This window comes from Pogona vitticeps, chromosome 1 (genome assembly GCF_051106095.1).
Source record: "Pogona vitticeps strain Pit_001003342236 chromosome 1, PviZW2.1, whole genome shotgun sequence".
Taxonomy (NCBI): domain Eukaryota; kingdom Metazoa; phylum Chordata; class Lepidosauria; order Squamata; family Agamidae; genus Pogona; species Pogona vitticeps.
The window spans coordinates 116,776,278-116,795,847 of record NC_135783.1 but is presented as its reverse complement, the minus strand read 5'-3'; the positions used below and the strand labels follow the sequence as shown (position 1 = coordinate 116,795,847).

At 41.8% G+C, this 19,570-nt stretch overlaps 1 protein-coding gene across 1 annotated transcript in view; it reads right to left on the bottom strand.

Moving 5' to 3' along the window:
- The window catches only part of COL9A1 (collagen type IX alpha 1 chain), a 100,992-nt gene that overhangs the window by 69,969 nt on the left and 11,453 nt on the right, over positions 1-19,570 (bottom strand). Inside the window, exons 2-7 of the mRNA XM_078386115.1 lie at positions 18,555-18,951; positions 9,067-9,150; positions 8,493-8,513; positions 3,036-3,110; positions 2,487-2,522; positions 2,310-2,372 (exon numbers count right to left, since the gene is read on the bottom strand). Of these exons, the coding sequence (XP_078242241.1) occupies positions 2,310-2,372; positions 2,487-2,522; positions 3,036-3,110; positions 8,493-8,513; positions 9,067-9,150; positions 18,555-18,896 (621 nt within the window). The 5' untranslated portion in view covers positions 18,897-18,951. The remainder of the gene's footprint in view (positions 1-2,309; positions 2,373-2,486; positions 2,523-3,035; positions 3,111-8,492; positions 8,514-9,066; positions 9,151-18,554; positions 18,952-19,570) is intronic.

Below are 19,570 nucleotides of genomic sequence, written 5' to 3'. Positions count from 1 at the left end.
CCTGATGGTCTCCCACAATCAGAATATCCATGAATTGGCCATAATAACTCTGAGCTGAATGATGATCACATTCTGAATTATAATCCTTATGGAAGTTTTTTATTACATTATAGACAACCTTCAGGCCTCTATTTCATTCATTCATCCATCCATTCATCCATTCATTCATTTACTGCCCCATTAGCACACAGCACTGTTCTGGGCAGTGTACATATAACACAACAAAACCCAAAATCAAATAAAACATATAACCAAACAACAATGAACTGACATAAGGTGGCACAAACAAAATCAACCACTGTATGCTCTTCTCCTACTCTTGTCTGTGCTGTTCCCTCTGAGGAGGTTTGCTGTTGCTGGTTCCCGCCATCTCTATTAGCTCCTCTTCTGAAAGTGTGGTTTTTTAACAGTATTCATAAAGAACTGAGTGGATTAGCTTCTATGTGTATTTGAACAGTGAGTATCCTTTTAAACAACCATTTTAAGTGGTATGCACTTGAAGGCTAGTCATGAACCTTTCCCAGAACTGGTAATAAAAGACCAATGGCCATTCTGGCTGGTGATGATGTAGTCCAACACAGCTGGAGGTTACCAGTTTGGCGAAGAACGTTCAGAGCTACTCCTCCCACTGTGTCATATGCAACCTGGAGCCTAAGTACACTTTTCCATAAGGATAATCTACATGGTACCAAGGAAGAGGAGGAGGAGGAGATAATTCTGTGGGTAGGGATAGAATATAAATGGTATGACATTTTGGAAACTAAAAGGAGGCCCCATACAAGCTCAAAACTCTTTCTCATTTTCACCTACATGTATTTTTGCGAGTGAGCACAGTGTTCAAATGAAAAGATATTCACAACCTGCACCTCAGCTACTGTTCTAAAACCATGAATTCATCTGCCAAGATTCTTTTAAAACATTACAAACCCCACATAAACTATGGAGGTGTAAAGCTGAAGGCAGGAGAGGCTTCTCAAAAAGAAATATTTTTATTAACATGCTTCCTTGTTAGGTGCCATATATTCTTTTACTGTCTGAAGGAATACATCACCATTTCTTATGCTAGCAACTTCAAACCTGCCAAAGGACTGGTAGCTGAAATCCAAAAAATTAATTGTTTCACTTAAGCAGGATTCTTAGGCACTGATTTTTACTTGCTACAGATCTCCATTTTATTCCATCTGATGAATTTTTGCTCAAGCTCCATAGCAGAAATCTAATCCACTTTAAACCTCCAGAAAAACGAAGCTGTCCTTTGGCAGGCTGTGATATCTAAATCACAGTCATGGTCAAAGTTTTCAGTGTAGATGTTTATCTTATACATTCAGCTAAATGAAGGAGTAAACCTTTCCTGGACTCTGCCACTTCAGTGTATTACACACAACAATACATATGTAGGCATTCACTTTCAGAACTGGACTTCCCTTCCGTCTCCTCTCTTGACCCCCATCAAATCTCTCCCCTTGACATTTAGTCCAGTAGTGTCTGACTCTAGGGCGTGGTGCTCATCCCTGTTTCCAAGCCGTAGAGCCAGCGTTTGTCCATAGACAGTTTCCATGGTCACGTGGCCAGCGCGACTAAACAGGGAACACCGTTACCTTCTCACTGTTGTGGTACCTATTTACCTACTCGCATTTATATGCTTTTGAACTGCTAGGTTGGCAGGAGCTGGGACAAGTGACGGGAGCTATCTCCGTCATGTGGATTTGATCTTACGACTGCAGGTCTTCCGACCTTGCAGCACAGAGGCTTTCACAATTTAACCCGCAGCACCACCACATCCCTTGGTGTGTGTACATTCAGACAGAACCCTCAGAATTGGGAATTATAGGATTTGCAATCTAAGAAATTTTAAAAAATCTAATTGTATGTTTTGCATTTGCAGGCTCCAGTAAGGACATTAAGACCAGTGCTTCAAATTATGCAGCTATACCATTAAAGGAAGATTACTGCAGGTGCTGATTCTACCCAAACAAATCTTGAATCACTGTCTTGCAGCAGAAACTGCTCTCACTAACCTTCCTGCTACTGATGCTTTCTACACAGCGTAACGTTTCCTTTCCTATTTTTCTGTCCTATCCTAGGCAAAAAAAGAGGAGGTTGCCCTGTAACATATGATAACGCAACAACGGTACCCTCCCTCCAAGCTAGTTGGGAAAGAATGCATTCTCTCCTAGGAATGTTTCCATTAGTTTGAAAGATTCCATTGAGAAATACTAAGATTGGTGGCCTAAACTGCAGTCACACCAGAGGCACATCTCATGGACACAGAATTTGCTTTGTTTGGAGAAAAATAGAATGCTACTCACATCAGCTCCTGGTATTCCTGGTTTTCCAGGGACACCTGGTTTACCTGAATCGCCATCTGGACCCTGCAGGAAGCATTTAGGTACTGATAAATTAAGACCATAGATGTAGGCAGAGAAGATAAGCTATTCCACATGCAATATTTGACTAAAACACACAAAGTGCCATCAGCCACTTACCGGAGGGCCTGGTGGCCCATTAGGGCCTCTGTCACCCTAGTGGAATAGAAAAAGAGAAAAAGTAAAATAAGATGCATTTGAAATCTTGTAATTGCTTTTACAATTTCACATCTAAAAGACAAGCACATATATTATCAGGAGAAGCCCTGGATGCTAGGAGTGCTAGTAGACTCCCTTCCTGCTAATTTCATTTAATGTAATTTGCAGATTGTAAATACTAATCTCACATAATACCTAGTACAAATGAGAAGAAATCTCATTATAGGACTAATACAGCTAACGTGGAAAATAAAGCTTGGTTCATTCCACTAGCCGTTTGTGATACGTGACTTGGAATGCAGACCTAAGATTCTTGGCAGAGAGAACCACTAAATAATTTCTACCTCCAGTGAACAGGGCACGACAGAGTACTGCCAAAGGCAAGGATTGCATGTTAAAATATACTCACAGAAGGGACAGCAACTCCATTGTATGACCATAAGGGAGGAATTCCTCAACGGCCAGCTGTGTTGTACTGCACTATTTAGGACATGCGCAATTTATACTTACATCTATGCCATCGATGCCAGGAACTCCTGGGGGCCCAGGGGGGCCTGGAGGGCCTTGTGGACCTGGGGGGCCTCTCTGGAGGGAAAAGAAAAGAGCCGTCAAAACAGCGGTGGAAGAGGCGGTGTCGAAATCACGGCACACTTAAGGGAACAGGAAAGTTGGCAGACACACTCAAGGGAAGCTGTGGATACTTCCGACTCTCACCTTCTGTGGCAAGAGTTCAGCTTCCCTGCTCCAGTGACCCAGAGTACTAGAACTGTCATTCTGAACTGTGCTGCTGTTTTGGTCAGAGTTTTCAAAACCCTAGTTTGTCTGGTCCTCCTCCCCCCCCCCCCCCGCCATGGACTATGCAAGACCAATGCAACTGCAACCCCTAAGAGACTATTTGGTTCAGCCCAACGGCAGGAGCTACTGTTTCCCCCGAGGATGACAATGGAGATATAAGCACAGCCCCAAACTGGATACTACAATGTGTAAACGAGAGAGAGAGAGAGAGAGAGAGAGAGTTGTTTTCATCAGCACCAGCATAGGAGTTGCTTAAAGAAACAGGGAAAATCTAAATGTCTATTTGAAGCCAAATAACAATGAAGTCCCCAATATATTCATCGACCAAAGCAGGAGATACATAACATAAAGGAAACAGGTCCAAGCCTTATCGGCCTGAGAGTGGCCAGCCGCTCCATTGGTGGTTTTGGAAACTCCCTCTCTTTTGGGAGAGTAACTTTCACCACGAAGACTAAGGTTTGCAGCTTGGGAGTCCATCTGGATATGGCACTCACCATGGAAACCCAGGTGGCATCAGTGGTCCACTCTGCCTATTTCCATCTGTGGCGGATTGCCCAGCTCCGTCCCTATCTTGATGGTGGAGCCCTCACCACTCTGGTCCATGTGTTTGTAATCTCAAGATTAGACCACTGCAATGCGCTCTATGTAGGGTTACCTTTGAGACTGATGCAGAAGCTTCAAATGGCGCAGAATGCAGCAGTCATACTCCTTAGTGGGACGAGAAAACACCAACGTATTTCCCCCACTTTGGCCACCTTGCATTGGCTGCCCGTTCATTTCCGCATTGATTTCAAAGTGCTAATGATGACATATAAAGCCCTAAGCAGTTCAGGACCTCGATATCTAGCGGAACACCTCCTCCCACCTAGATCTACTTGAATCACTTGTTACAGCCAGGAAAGATGGCTGAGGAGCCTAACACCGAGGGAGGCCAGGAAAGAAAGAACAAGAAACCGGGCCTTCTTGGCAGTGGCCCCTCAACTTTGGAATAGTCTCCCATCAGAGATCTGCCTGGCTCCCTCGCTGGTTGTTTTTAAGAGCCAACTTAAGTCCTGACTCTTTAGGCAGGCCTTTCCTCATGTCACTACTTGATTTTTACTTTTTCATTTTTACTCTTTCACTTTACTTATCTATTTTGATCTTTACCTTTCCATCCTGAATGACATTATTATTGTTGTTTAAATTGTTTTTTTAATTATTGCTCTTTGCTATTTTATTGTAAGCCACCCAGAATAGATGTGGTCTAAACAGGAGGTGTATAAATAAATAAATAAATAAATAAATAAATAAATAAATAAATAAATAAATAAATAAATAAATAAATAAATAAATAAATAAATAAATAAATAAATAAATAAATAAAGCCTTCACCCAAGGAAGGTGGCAAGGGCCGCATTATCCTCCATGGGACCAGTCACCCCTTCTGTAGCGTTCTATATTTATTAGGTCTATGGTTCATGTTATACTATGTAATGGTTTTTGTTTGTTATGTAATAATGGTTCATGCATATTAATGTTGCTGAGAGGCGGAGCCAAGAGAGATGCTATAAGAGACTAAGCCTGAGTCAGTCTGTGGTCAGTAAGAGAAATGTAAGAGTCAGGCACTAGAGAAAAGTCAGAGAGAGTAATAGTGCTGTCTGGGAAATTCAGAGGTGTGATTAGGTACTGAAGATATTTATGAATCAATCTCTGTAATCAATAAACCAAAGTTTTATTTAAAAGAACTTGAAGAGTGGACCGGAATCTTTCTGAAGTAATGGTGATATAGAGATCACCTGGTGGCAGCAGTGAAAGGAGAGAATCGTTTGCCTTTGTGTGCTCTGGGGCTTGACGGTCAAGCAAAAGGGGCACGAGGGTGGACGCCACACCAGCCTCTCCTGCTCTTTCTCAACTCAGATCTTGAATCACAGGTCCTTCCTAAGATATCCTCACCCACTGGGCTGAACCAAATAGTCCATAGCAGTTACACAACCACACATTACATTCTATAAAAGGTTGTTACATTCAAGAATTTAGCGAAGGGAAGATGCAGCCCTCTGAATGTTATTAGATGGCAATCCCCAACATTCCTAGCCATCAGCTGTGTTGTGGAGGGCTGATGGGAGTCGCGGTCCAGCACCAATTGGAGGACCACCCCCTTTAACCACTTCCAGTCAGCCAATCACTATGGTATGTACTGTAGTGGACAGGGGAGAGATATTTCAGAGATTTCTAAGGAGAATATATTGCCACAGCAGCACAATGCAGGGCTATGGTGGTGTCGCCAAAGTAGAGAGGGCCATGAGGCAGTCCTGTCTATTCCACCTCCTGGATTCATCTCTCCTCCTGATGTGTGTGTCTCCTCTCACTCTCCTCCAGCACTCACTCTCTTCCATGCTTCTGCCAGATGCTCTCTTATTTACCTCTCCCACCAACATCCTCTCTCTCTCTTTTTCTCTTTTCACTCTCCCATCCTCTGCTTACTCTCTTCCCCATTCACTCTTTACCTCCATTTTCTATTTCTCTCTCTCTCTCTCTCTCTCTCTCTCTCTCTCTCCTCCCACCTTGTAAAGAAGCAGCAAAGGCAGCAGCTCCTTCGTTCTTCATTTCTTGTGGGAAAAGTCCAGGCATGCTGCAGGTTGAACCTGCAGTTCCTCCTGACATCTTGATTTCCCCAGAATGCTTCTAGGCCCCAATGGGTTGAAGAGACCAAAGAAAGATCTTGGAGAACCTAATGGTTCCATAAGTTTTGTGTAAAGGTATGTAAATTGCCTGGCACTAGGAGTTAAGCTGTGGTGGTACTGCTGATCACTGAGGGTGGGGGATGGAGGCAGAGTTAATAAATTTTTTATTTTTCCAATGCAGTCTGGAGAGGGAAAGAGGATATGCCCCATATATGACAAATTCAGTGCTCAAATAGGGAAAGAAAAATGTGGTTTCAGTTTTTCACTAACTTATTTGTAACATCAACAATCAGCCTGTGAGAGAAAATAATCCCACCTCTGCAAATAAGCACCAGTGTTCACAACAATCTGTCAAGCAACAGTTACCCCTATTAAATCTATATGTCCAGGTGTACTTTATCAGAGATATATACTGTATTTTTAAAAAAATTTTGAGAACATAACCCACTCTGGCCCATTATAAAATGTTTTCTTTTGTAGAGATTTTTCAATTAAATAAAGACCTTTCTTTCTTTCTTTCTTTCTTTCTTTCTTTCTTTCTTTCTTTCTTTCTTTCTTTCTTTCTTTCTTTCTTTCTTAACACACGTTTTGCACCTTCCAAAAATACTACATTTTTGCAAAACCCCAGAGTGTTCAAGAGAGCCATATTTCAAAATAATTTTGTGGTGGGCCTTGAAATTCTGCAACATAGCCCCACTGTTTGCTTTTTATGACTAAATTCCAACTGCCAGGCAGGGTTAGCTTCACAATAGGTGCTTTGTATAAATTCAGCTTCTCTGAGGCCCCTTTCTCTGCCCTCACACCTCTTGCAGAGAAGGTGAACTACTAATGGTGAAAGCAGCTTCAGGGGCACCTATTTGCCTGTCAATTTCGAGCTGTGGGAATTCCAGTTCTAGCCACAGTTTTCACAGCCAACACTTTAAAAGCCCATTTTTTTAAAATTCAGATTGCAAAAGAGTGAGTTGTATTTGAGCCTGTAGTACATGTGAAAATAAACTAGTCAAGAGTGTCAGGGACACCACAGTGTTTTCTTCATTTAAAAAAAATTAAAATTACTTATTATTCTTGTGTCTATGAAATAAGCACAATATTCCATAGAGATACCTGTTAAAAGAAATCTTGCTGATTTCAAGTTTTTGGGGGGATGTTTTGTTCATTGTGTCCAAAGATTGGGAAAGTTACAGTTTTGGTCTACAACTCCCAAGATTCCCCAGCCAATATTTGGGACTGGCAATGCTGGCTGTGAAATTCTAGCAAAGACAGCCTGCAGGAAGTAAACTTTCCAAACCTCACTTGTGCTGGAACAGATTGATTTAGTCATTTAGACTTTTATTTCTGACATTCTTTGGAGATTTAGTCTTAAAATAAGGTTCTCACCTATCTCCCGCTCATTCCAAAGGTTTATTGCTTATTGTAGCAGTTGGATATAAGATGGTGGCTTGTGACACACCAGTTCTGCGAGACCATCCCCCTAGAATTTCGGTCTATTTTTGTGAACAAAAAGCTGCACTGTGAACTAACTGGCTGGGAGCCTCAGAAAGACCAACGCAGTGAAATTCCTTGGAAGGACGTTTTCTGTTCCCTCCACCCAAGAAAAGCCCCACTTACTCCATCTCACATTACTGTATTTGGAGAGTGCAGGTAATGGCAGGATGAAGAGTAAGATGGGAAACATTCCTTCTGCAAACTTCTTTCTCAGTATCTCAGTATCACATACCACTGTTCAGTTGATTAATCAGTAAGTTAAAATGAAATCATATTTTCTGATTAAATCACCTTAAGTATGCGTCCATCTGATTAAATCACCTTAAGTATGTGTCCATAATACCTCACTGTGCTCTGCAGAAGAGAAAGGCTGTACTGAACTTTACAAATTCTGTTCCGTGCAGAGGGCTTGCCAGATTCTACGCATACAATGGGAAGGAGAGGAGAATTATTTGCTTATTTGCCAAACAAATCAATAAGCGTATAACCCAATTAAACTGTGAGGGGAGACCTTATTTCAATAGATTTACTCTTAAGTATGACTGGATAAGTCTAGATCCAGCCTGCTACACAGGCCACAGTAAAACTACTCTTGAAAGACAGATGACACACCAGCAAAAGGGAAGAAGATACCCTCCTTCCACTTCTCTGCATAAATCACATCTTTGCAAATCAGTCTCGGCTAGGGTGAAGGAAATGAGAACTGCCCTGCAGGATTGCAACCAGAGTCCCACCAAGGTAAGCCTTTTGTCTGCAACCCTTAGATGCCCCTGGCAAGCTCAGTGCAGCATATGTATCTTTTCTGATATAGCAGCATCATTACAACTATCCATACTGCCCATCAAAAAACAAAAGAGATGGGGGGGAGAAGAACGCATGGGTAAAATCGAAGGGAAGAAGAGCACAACTTTTAGAGCAGATTGAGAGGATGCAGAACCGCTCGGCCCCTCTGTTGAAGAGGACAGAGAAATGTTTTCACACACACCCCTCTACACTGAGCAAACATCCTGCTTTTCAAACTTACCCTGATGGTCGTCTCGGCTATCTGAAAAGAAAAGAAGAAGTCAGGGAAAAACTTACTTGAGATAGACAAAGGCAGATCACTTGCAGGAAAATCCAGAGCAGGGAGGGCAACGTCTTGCCTTGAAGAGAGTTAGCCATAGAACCTTCTCCTGATCAATTGCCACTGAGGGATTATAGGATGTGAGCAGGGTGGGGGAGGAAATTGCCCCCAGAAGCACTCCTCCCAAAGCCCTAGAAAGCCATAGCCTGGAAAAGGCTCAGTTATTCTGCTAATGAAGGGCTGTGGAGGAGGGTAGCGGAGAGAGATATCGGAGGAAAAGCTGGTGGCTGGAAAGGAGGGATTGAATGACATGCACTCTTTAACCCTTTGCCCTGCAGGTAGTTCTGTATACCTTCCAGCAGCTTTCGCCTTGATTGTGCCATAAACAGAGCTGTCAGACGACAACAGCCCTCAGCCCACCCCATCTGTTTCTTCAGTCTCTTTTAATAACTTTGGAAAGGAAATATGTTAGGGAGTTTTTGATCTGCAGCACAAGCGCACTTAATTGTTGACCTTAAGCCATTTTCTTTCTTACCGAGCTCCTGGCTGTAAGTTCACTGCACGTTTCTCGCTGGGGTCGCTGAGGGTCACAATGAATCAACATCCACTGGATCTCAAACTGAAGAGAAAGACCAAAGAAAGGTAGAGATGATTTTATTTAGCGGAGGTTCAACTTTTTGAAGCTCAGCAACAGAGCCATTCTAAAGTGCACTTCGTTAGCTACTGCATTGTTATGATCTTTCCCTGATTCTTATAACCTTTTGGGGGAGGCAGTAATTCTTCCCACTTTGTGGAGGTGAAATGGACTCCAGCAGAAAATAATTAGCTGAAGGCCACCTGATGCAGGCATGGATAAGCCAGGAATTGTGCCCAGGTCTCTGAATTCCAGTGACAAACTCTGGACCACGTTAATTGGAACAATAGATCAAATTAAAGCAACCTATGGTCCAACATACTAAAAATAAGGACATCAAATGGCAAACACTTTTCAAAGGATGATGCAAATTCTGAATGGACACTAGAGTCACCAAAAATTGAATCAAGTGCTGAATTACACAGTGCTTTGAATAAATCATCTCCAAAATTACCAAAGATAAAAACCCTGCTCTTCCTGATTATATTAGCATGCAGAAAAGTATGTAACAAATGGACAAAAGTCTAAATAATGGAGGAGTGCAGTTTCTGAAGAAATCCTGAGAGAAATAGGAACTACGTGAGTTATGTATGTTCACATAATTTATTTTGAAGGATGAAATTCTCCACTTGCTTTATCCTATTTCTGTGTCTGTTCCTCACAGACAAACTAGAGCAATACAATCTTTTATTAAAAAGAATGCCAAATACCTAATCTGTGTCTGTTCACATGTTTCATGAAAGAAGAAACTGCAGATAGGTAATCTTTTATAAAAGAAAACTGATAACTTTATTAAAGTGTGTCTGCACAGGAAAATATGCACTTCTGTATATACCAGCTGTACAAAACCAATGTATTTACTTCTGCATAAATCCTTTTAGAATTCATGAAATCACTTCCCTTTGGAAATCTAGCATTTCCTCCAGCCTTGGTGATTGACTGATTGATTGATTTGATTTGATTTATATACCACACCTTTAATGGAAACTCTGCTATGGGAAATTTATAAATTGAACCTCAGAACCTTACACAGTCCCATATATTTTCTAACATGGTTCTTCATGGTTCACTCTCTGCATCCACATATCCAATGTACCGTATTTTATTCTACGATTTTCTGTGTCAGTGTCCACAGAAATGATTAAAACATCAACGTTTTCTTGTAATGCTCCACCATGATTCACCTCCTGTGTTGTGACCAGTTTCTACATCTGTTCTCCACTATTTGCACTCCCTCTTTCACCATGTTTACTGCCACTCCCTACCCACTCTCTCTTGTTTTGGTGCAAAAAGTAACAGAAAACAATTAGTACTTTTTTTCATTGTATTTGTATGCTCATGGCAAGTCCTTTGAAGTCTAGCACTAAAATGACTCATTTCTTGCAGTCTACTGTGCTGATGTTAGACTTTCAGATACTGGAGAGAAAGTCTGCCAATTTTAATCAAAAAATGAACCCCATCACTTTCGCTCCATTCTATTTATAGGCAAATTGTTTTCAAAAATACTGTGGATTAAATCCAAATGTTAAGACCAACAAAAATAGACCTATTAAATCAATGGGACTTACAGAGTGTGGATTTATAAAGTCTTATTCATTCTTTGGTCTGGTACATTAGCTGGGCCTAAGAACTGGACGTATTCTTGGATTCACTAAGATCACAATATGAGAAAAGGTAGAGAACATTGTTCTTATTTTCTTGAATGTTCTGGGAATGAAACATAAACAACAAGGCGCCATATTGTCCCTGTTCTGACTTGTTTTGCCACGTGGTTTAGAATAACAAATTTGCCTATATTTTCTTAATTATTTTGTCAAAATAGTTGGCAACCTCTTTGATTTCCTTCATATCACATCCTTTGCTACATCCAAATTTGCTTGTGGCTGAATAACTAGCCTAGGACTTACTTATTTCAGTCATTCTGAGAACCATGATGTTTTGTCTCATTCTTTAAATAGCAATGACATGTTTATTTCACATTTGCATTATTCATATAATCAATGAGCTTTTCAAGTCTGAAGTCCTTTAAGATAGCATGAATAATCACTTTTATTCTCAGGCATGTCTTTCCCTCTCTTGTCTCCTAATAAGTCCTGTAAATCCATTAATCATCACACTTTCTTCAACGGGAAACTCAGGGAGTGCATAGCTCTGCCCTGTCCACCTTCCTTTTCGTTGTGTGGAAAATGATGTATCTGAAAAGGAGATGCTTCTATTGATGGGGACAGCCTCCATGTGAACACAAACCTCCCCCTCCCAAGACTGTGCTTTCTGTGTGATGATTGAGAAGACAGTGTTAGGTGCTCCCTTGCTCACATGCTGAGGAAAATGAGAATAGGACTACAGTCAACCCTCGACTTACAAACTTAATCCATTCCAGAAGGAAGTTTGTAAGTCGAAAAGTTTGTAAGTTGAATCAGCATTTCCCATAGGAATGTATTGAAATCCAATTAATCCATTCCAGCTGTTTTTGGTTCTTAGGTCGAGGGGCTGTTTGTAACTAGAATCATTAGTTCCCATAGGAACAAATACAAAGCTGGTTAATCCATTCCTACCACTAGGGGCAGAATTTTTTCTTTTTTTCCTTTTAACCTAAGATGTAAAGGTAAAGGTTCCCCTTGACAATTTTTGTCCAGTCGTGTTCGACTCTAGGGGGTGGTGCTCATCCCCATTTCCAAGCCATAGAGCCAGCATTTGTCCGAAGACAATCTTCCGTGGTCACATGGCCAGTGCAACTTAGACACGGAACGCTGTTACCTTCCCACCGAGGTGGTCCCTATTTATCTACTTGCATTTACATGCTTTCAAACCGCTAGGTTGGCGGGAGCTGGGACAAGCGACTGGCACTCACTCCGTGGCATGGATTCGATCTTACGACTGCTTGGTTTTCTGACCCTGCAGCTCAGGCTTCTGCGGTTTAGCCCGCAGCGCCACCACGTCCCTTGATGACTTAGGTTTAAAAAAAAAAGAAAAGAGGGAGGGGAGGAGGAACAGACACCTTTTCAAAAGAACACCTGGAAAAGCACCTTTTCAGCCAAGACAAGCACCTTCTGGGAAAAACCAAGCACCTTTCAGACAACAGATCACCTTGAAAAGCACCTTTTCAATCAAGATAAGCCAATACAAGCACCTTTTGGGGAAAGGGGGGGCAGCAAAGGAGGGAGGGAACACCTTTTAAAAATCCAAAAATCAAATATTTTTTAAAAAGCAAAAAAATAAAAATACAGTCCGTACAGCACTGTACCAGGCAGTATCAGGCAGTCTGAAGACTGTCTCCAAATCCACTCTCAAAATGCTGGTAAGAGCAAGGAAGCAGACAGGCAACCTCTTCACTGGCCAACAGTTCAAATTTTGCACTTTCCCCACCTCCCATGCGTTTTTTCAATTTGTAACTCGAATCTAAGTTCACAAATCATGTCAATATTTTTCTGTCAGAGTGGTTTGTAAGTTGAAATGTTTGTAACTAGGGCCGTTTGTAAGTCGGGGGTTGACAGTATAGTAATTGTGATTATGCTTTCATTTTCTCCTCTTCTGGCATTTTCAGAATGTGTTACATTCCCTCCAAATTTTGACAGCATAGTATGCAAATGTTTAATTATCTGGAACTGCTGTGGAAACAACAGGACTCACTTCCAAGTATCAGTGTTCTTAGCATCACCATAATAGTTAGTTGCTTTTCTGTCACTGATTCTAATTCAGAACTCTCCACATTGTTCTCAGAAACTCTTCAGACCAGCAAGCAATCAATCAAACGTGCCCTTGTTATCCATGCCAGTACAGTATTAGTAAGTAGCTATGATATTAGGTGATCTGCTTAATTCCATAAATATTTTTATAATTATCTGCATAGCAAACAATTTCTCCGTTTAGTTACTTACCTAATTAATGCTGATATCTGTTTCTAAAAGGTAGCTATATTTTTGTTGCAGGAAAATCAACAAATAAATAGTCTTGTGGCACCTCAATAAAACTAACTCATTTAGGGCAGCATAGACCTGGCAGTGGTGACAGGGGTAGGGAAGTTTGATTCCTCACTGTGCATAGCAGCAAGGAGCAGGGGCACCTTAATTAGTGGCAGTGACATTATCTCCCTTATGCAGGCTTAATTTATGCAATAGGACTTCAATGGTTACAATCCACATCTTAACTGTTATATGTTTACATCACTAATGGTGATATTGTGTGCTCCTAAGAAGTTCCTTTCCTTTCAAGCAAGAACCTTCCTGCTTACTCAAATTGCAATGACCAGATCCATGCTCAGAACTGTGTCCTAACTACCCTAGCTGAATAGCTCAATGAGTTAGAGATTGGGAATTTGATACCCCACTCTGCCTCCCATGAGAAGAGCCAGCCTATGTGGTCTTGGGCAAACTGGCACTGTCCCAGAGGAAGGAAATGTACAAGTATTAGTCATCTTTCCTCTTTTTGTAATTCTGGATGAGAGTTTCATGTGTAGGCTGCAAATGTTGAGACAATTCATTCATCTGATATTGTAAGGGTGATGGCGATATATGTATGTCCTCCTTCAGGAGCAGTGTTTCTCCTTTAAAACAAATCACGGCTTTGTTTCATAATCGCATTGTGAACATTTCTCTACCAGGACTTGTATTCTCCCTTCCCAAGGGTTTTACGAAACTACAAGTGGACTTCTCATAGTCAGTTCTGGGGTTATAAAAGTGACTCACTAGAACCACAAAACTTTCAATATAGTAGAAGACATGTTTACCTATTACTTCACTGCCTCCTCATAACATCCTCCTCAAGTCAAAAGTGGGTTCTGATTTGAAGCCTACCAATTTGTTTTGCCATTTCTGGAAAATTGTAAGATTGGTTTCTAAGCAAGGCCTATATCACATAATGGTGTTTTTGCAAAGCATCACAGGCAAATATCTTTTATTCCTTACACATTTCAAGAAATCCCACTTGTATGTGTGTAATTTCCACTATATGGTTAAGAGCTGAATTTTAAACCTCTTACACAATTGTTTATATTTCTCATTCAAAGAGCTTGAGGACATCATTGGTTATATTGCCATCTGGTGGGTAATTTAGCTGCAGGTAGAGAAATCTACACCGATTGCATTTCTGTCAGTGTGTGCAAGATCAAGCCACCAGGTCTTTGCCAGAAATCCTTGTGTAACTGATTTGTGGTCCCTGTGACAGAGATGAATGTTTACACGTGAGCAGGTCACTGCATTTCACGGAACAAGATGTGGTGACACTTGTACCTATCAGTCTAGTTGTCCTACAGGTTGCTTATGAACCTCAAGAAAATGAATAAAGAAGGCTCTGAAGAAGGGATTGCTCATGAAAAAGAAGAGTGGATAAAATAAAAAAGACACTAGTGAGTAAGCCTTCAGACGCTGTTGCTGAATAAGTGTTGTGGTCAACAAATCATGCAAGCCAAAGTGCTTGGCTACATTCCAGTTTAGAACCATTAAAATCGGTTTATGTATGAGTTTAATCGAAGTATGATAACAATAAAGCAATATTTGATCTGTAGACAGATAAGATGAATATCAATGGAGCAGCAAAGCTTAGACAAGATGGTTAGCCAGCTCCTAAGTGATTGCTTTATCCACCTGACAGAACTGTGTCCTAGTTCATTTAAGCCAGGGGTCAGGGAACTTTTTTACCTTTTACCCCCCCCCAAAAAAATTATATATGCTGACATTACCCCCTTGATTTAAAAGGAAGGATCTCGGTCATGCGCGGACAGTCAAACGCCACCAACAAAGCCTCGCTGCCTGCACCCTTCCGCCTCCGCCGCCGCCTGGCGGGCCGCGCTCTGTCCTTGGCCCTTTGGGGGCGGCTCCCCTTCTCCACTGGCGGGTGGCTCCTGAGTGGCCGTTGAAGAGCAGCAGGTGGCTCACCCGCTGGGGATGCCCGACACCAGTTTCCGCTCTGGCACCGGCACCGGCTCCGGTGGCTGCTCACGGGGCAGCTGCATCGGACCTTGCCATCAGGGCTTCTGCGGGCCTCGCTGTCGAAACGCCATGACGGCTGCTGCACAGAGGGTGAGAGGCTCCACCAGGCCCAGCTGGCCAGCGTGGAGGCACCGCTGAAGGACGTCACACGGCCCCATGAGCGCCACTGCTGCCTGACGGGCTCCTACGGGGACACGCTATGAGGCAGCGGTGTCCTAGTGCCAGGAGGCTGAGCCTGGCCCAGGCCGCCGTCATGCCCGTGCCCGCCCCCCTGAGCCATGATCCACCTCTTCAGGCATTAGAAGGAGAGGCTCCTCCTGGCCAGGGCACTTCAGCTGCTCGCCCCGGCCTCACCCTCTGCCATGGCCAGCCCTGCTACCATCGCCTCAGCTGCCCTATGCCACCAGCCGGGGCCCATCGCCAGCCACCATCCTCTGTGGCTGGGTTGCAGCTGGGCCAGAGAAGGAGGTGGGAAGGGGGCGATCGGGCAGCCAGGGACTCCCCCTCTGGGCAGAAGAGGAGGAGGGAAGGGGGTTAAGGTCACATCCTCATTACCCCCAGGATTTTCATTTTTACCTGATTTTGGGTAATTTACCCCTGTTCCCTGACCACTGATTTAAGCAGACTGTAACTGAGACAAAGCCATCCAGCTCTGTTCCTTCTTGTAATTTCTTCTAGTAGCAAAACAGCAGTGGGAGGTCAGAGCTAGGCTTGCTGGGACTGAAGGGTCATAATTTTTTTATTAGCAAGCATTGTGATGTCATCTGCAACCCCTACAAGCCTCTCTGTCCCGGGGGAAGGATCAGTTGTGATCTATTCCAGTGGCAACATGTTTTAGGATGTCTTAGTCTCAAATAATCAAGAGCCATTAGCTTTTCAAAAGATCGGCTCCTATTGGAGACCGGAAAATTATAATAATGAATTTGTTCGCTTGAGTCAAAGCAGCTACTTGCATATTTTGATTTCCGCTATAGGGATTTCCATGAGGAGGGTTTGCACCTTAACATGTGCACTACACCACCAGTAAAGATTTCTTTACTGTCAGATGCTCCTCAGAAGTAGGATTCTTATTGAACCCAAGGAAGTGTAAAAAAACCAACAACCCACTTTGTACTGAGGTAGACCATCTAACCCACTATTGTCAACTCTGGCTGGCAGCTGCTCAGCAGAGTTTCATTCATTTCCCTACTCTTACCTATCAGCATCTCACCATGGTTTCAAGATGTTTTCTAGTCCTACCTGGACATCTCAGTTTTTTCCGTAAAGATCTGCTATTCAAATACTAACCTCCTACAACCTTGCTTAACTTCCGACATCAGACGAGACTGGGTGCGTACACTGTGGTACAGTGGTAATCCCATATCAAGAGGTGCTGCATCTTCCTATCTCTCCCTGACTCATCCCTTACCCAGCTTGGATGAGTCATGTACGAATCGTACCAATGGCACTATTCAATCGATATAGCTACATAATACCTCTCTGCTCTGCTTAATAAAGAATCCTGCCTCAGCTAAAACAGCAAACTGTCACACATTCTTCTATATTTAAAATGGAAACCAACTGAAACAGGTAAACTCAAAAGCCTACCTGTTCATTAACTGAAGTTATCAAACTGAAACACATTTCCATTGCTTTTTGGCTGGGTCAACACAAACCCAGTCAGGTGTAGGAAACATGATTTCCACTTGGAGATCACGCTTTAGCATTCAGCCATTTTAGGAAATTAAAAACTTCCCCCTTCTCTCTCATGGCTCCCACAGATTCCCAATGATGAAAGAGATTTTATGGGAACCTCAAGATATGCAGAGGAGAAATCAGAAACATTTCATTTCCAAAAAAATCATCATGACTGATGTCATAATCAGCTTGAGGCAATGTCAATTGCACAACAGGATTCTAGCCAATGACTCTGAGAATGAATCTATGTTACAGGACCAGCCTTTGTCTACCAATTAACCAATAATTACATGAAAGCTGCAAACCTGTCCAAATCTGCTATAAAGTAACACATTCTGGTGCTGATTAATTCAGAGGTCAGTCTACTAGATATTTTTAATTATGATGGTGATAAAATAAAGCAATCTAGAGACCCTTGGCCTTTTAAGTTTAAGACTATTTTTCAACACACACACACACACACAAGAAAGAGAGAGAGAGAGAGAGAGAGAAGCAAGTTTCAGGTGGGAGTTACAGTATCAGATGCCTGATAGAGAAAGATGGAAGCAGTCACTCTTCCAAACCAACAGCTGGATGGGAATTATCACACAGATGCATTGATGCATAGTTTGTCACTGTTGGGGCTTTTCTTAAGACCTTAACTGCACTTCACAAGGAAGCTGGTGACAATAGAATATTAACAGCAAGAAAAGAACAACATGTTTCTGACCACCAGGATTTCTGAAATCTAGTTCATCTGAATTAAGTATGGTGCAAATGTTCTGCCACGGGCTAAACTGGAAGCAAATGATTACATAAAATACATTTACAGAACTAATATCCAAACATAATGCATTTATATATATAATCCTTTCTCTTTTTGGGGGGCAAGGTTCCGTTACATTATAATGTTAAAAAGTACTTTGTGACATTAGGTACTAAGATTATCCAAGCCTGCATGGAGATTTGTTAGGTACTAATTGTACAAATTATTACAGCCAGAATTATTTTCTCATTTAAAAAGTATCCCACTTAATGGTGATGTCATAAGAAAGGTTTCTGGATGATATCCAAAAATGCTCACCTTTTGCCCTACTGTAGCTTGTATTCCAGAATAAACCTTTGTTTTATTCTTCAAAATTTTTCCTTTGGTATGAACAAAGAGGTCATGTTCTGGGTTTCAACTGTGAATTTTGTAGGAAAATTTGTGCCTTTTACATTAGGATAGTTCAGTTTCTACCCTCAGTTTTGGAGTAAAGTGGGGCATAGGTCAACTAAAATAGGATAAAGTAAACATATTTTTCAATGGCCAGCTTACATAAATCAGTAAGACTTTGAATGTCTCTGACAGCACAATAAATTTTGATAAGCTGCTTTGGGTTATTACAGTTCAAAGATGGTCATGTTCACTTCTAATTTGTAAAGGTTTGATGGCTTTTAATTACGATATGTTATAAGTTGAGATAAGGCTTACACTTAAATCTCCAGTAAATGCAGCATCCATTTTAGTGTGATTTATTAAATAATCTCTTGCTTTCAGGAATGGTCTTCTCGCCCCAGGTACCTTCCTGGTTCTTGTAAGGTTCAATAAGAGCCAATTTCCAGATATTCAATTATAATTAGGTTTTGGCATTCGAAGCTTATTAAAAGAGAATTAATCTCCCCTCCTTGCGATATCAAAGTCACAGATCCATTTCTTGCTAACCTATTTGGAACCAAATGTCTTTTAATCCTTCTACCAATTTACCAGTTTAAAGAAAGAAAAGCAAGCTCTTTTTCTTTCAAAGGTAAATGTTCAAAACTTACCGGAATTGAAATCTGAGGATCATTGTTCAGTTTTCCCAGCATGGTAAAGCCATCCACATTGATCTTTCCCCTTGGTTTTATGGATAAAGTCTGGATCATGGTGCAGTCGATGTAAAGGCTGGCTGTGTTTTTCTCTATACCGACCATGACCTTGTGCCACTGGGAATCAAACAGGTAGGGCAAGTCCAGAAATGTCGCTGTTTGAAGACTTCCATCAATTCCTCTATATGAGTATTCAAGAGACTTGGCTTGTCCATTAAGCTTCAGTCCAACTTGTTCTTGTCCAGAAGCATCCATAACCTGCCAAACGCTCCAGTATTTCTGGAGTGTGCTTCCAGACATCCGAAAAGTAGTTAGAATAGAATATTCGCCAGGCAGCCCATTGGGATATAAAGACCTGTAAGAGAGGAAAATAAAGCAGGGAACCAATTGCTGCTTATTAGCTGGTTTGATTTAGCACTGGGGGAAAATGATCACTTGGAAGAAAAAAAAATCATTGTCAACCCGCTCAAGGTGCTACCACCCCACTACTGCTTTGTTCTCACCTGAAGGATTAGCTCCGCTTTCAAGCGGACCAGAGATTAGCCCTTGAAAATATTAGCACTTCCCATATATTTCTGAAAAATCATCATGACTTTTTAACAGCACCTTGTAAGGCTAATTTCAATTAAACTGAAAGAAAAAAAAGAAAAGGAACAATACTGGCCTTTTAAAACCCCTTCCACAGCAAGTCAGCTCAGTTGCCAAAAGCCGGCCTAAATAAAAAGAGTTTTGCCTCCAAACTAAAGGACACGAGGCTGGCACAACCATCTTATCCTCCTTGGTAAGGAATGAATGCTACAGCCCAGGAGTGAACACTGATAAATCCATCTCGCACATTCTCCCAAATGCACCAAAACCCAGTGAGACCAAGACTGCATTTGTCCTGTCCTGTGTTTTATACTAATGCTCCTCTGTAAAACCATATACTGAATTCAGGCATAACACCCAGCTAGCCCCAGCATGCCCATGCTAGC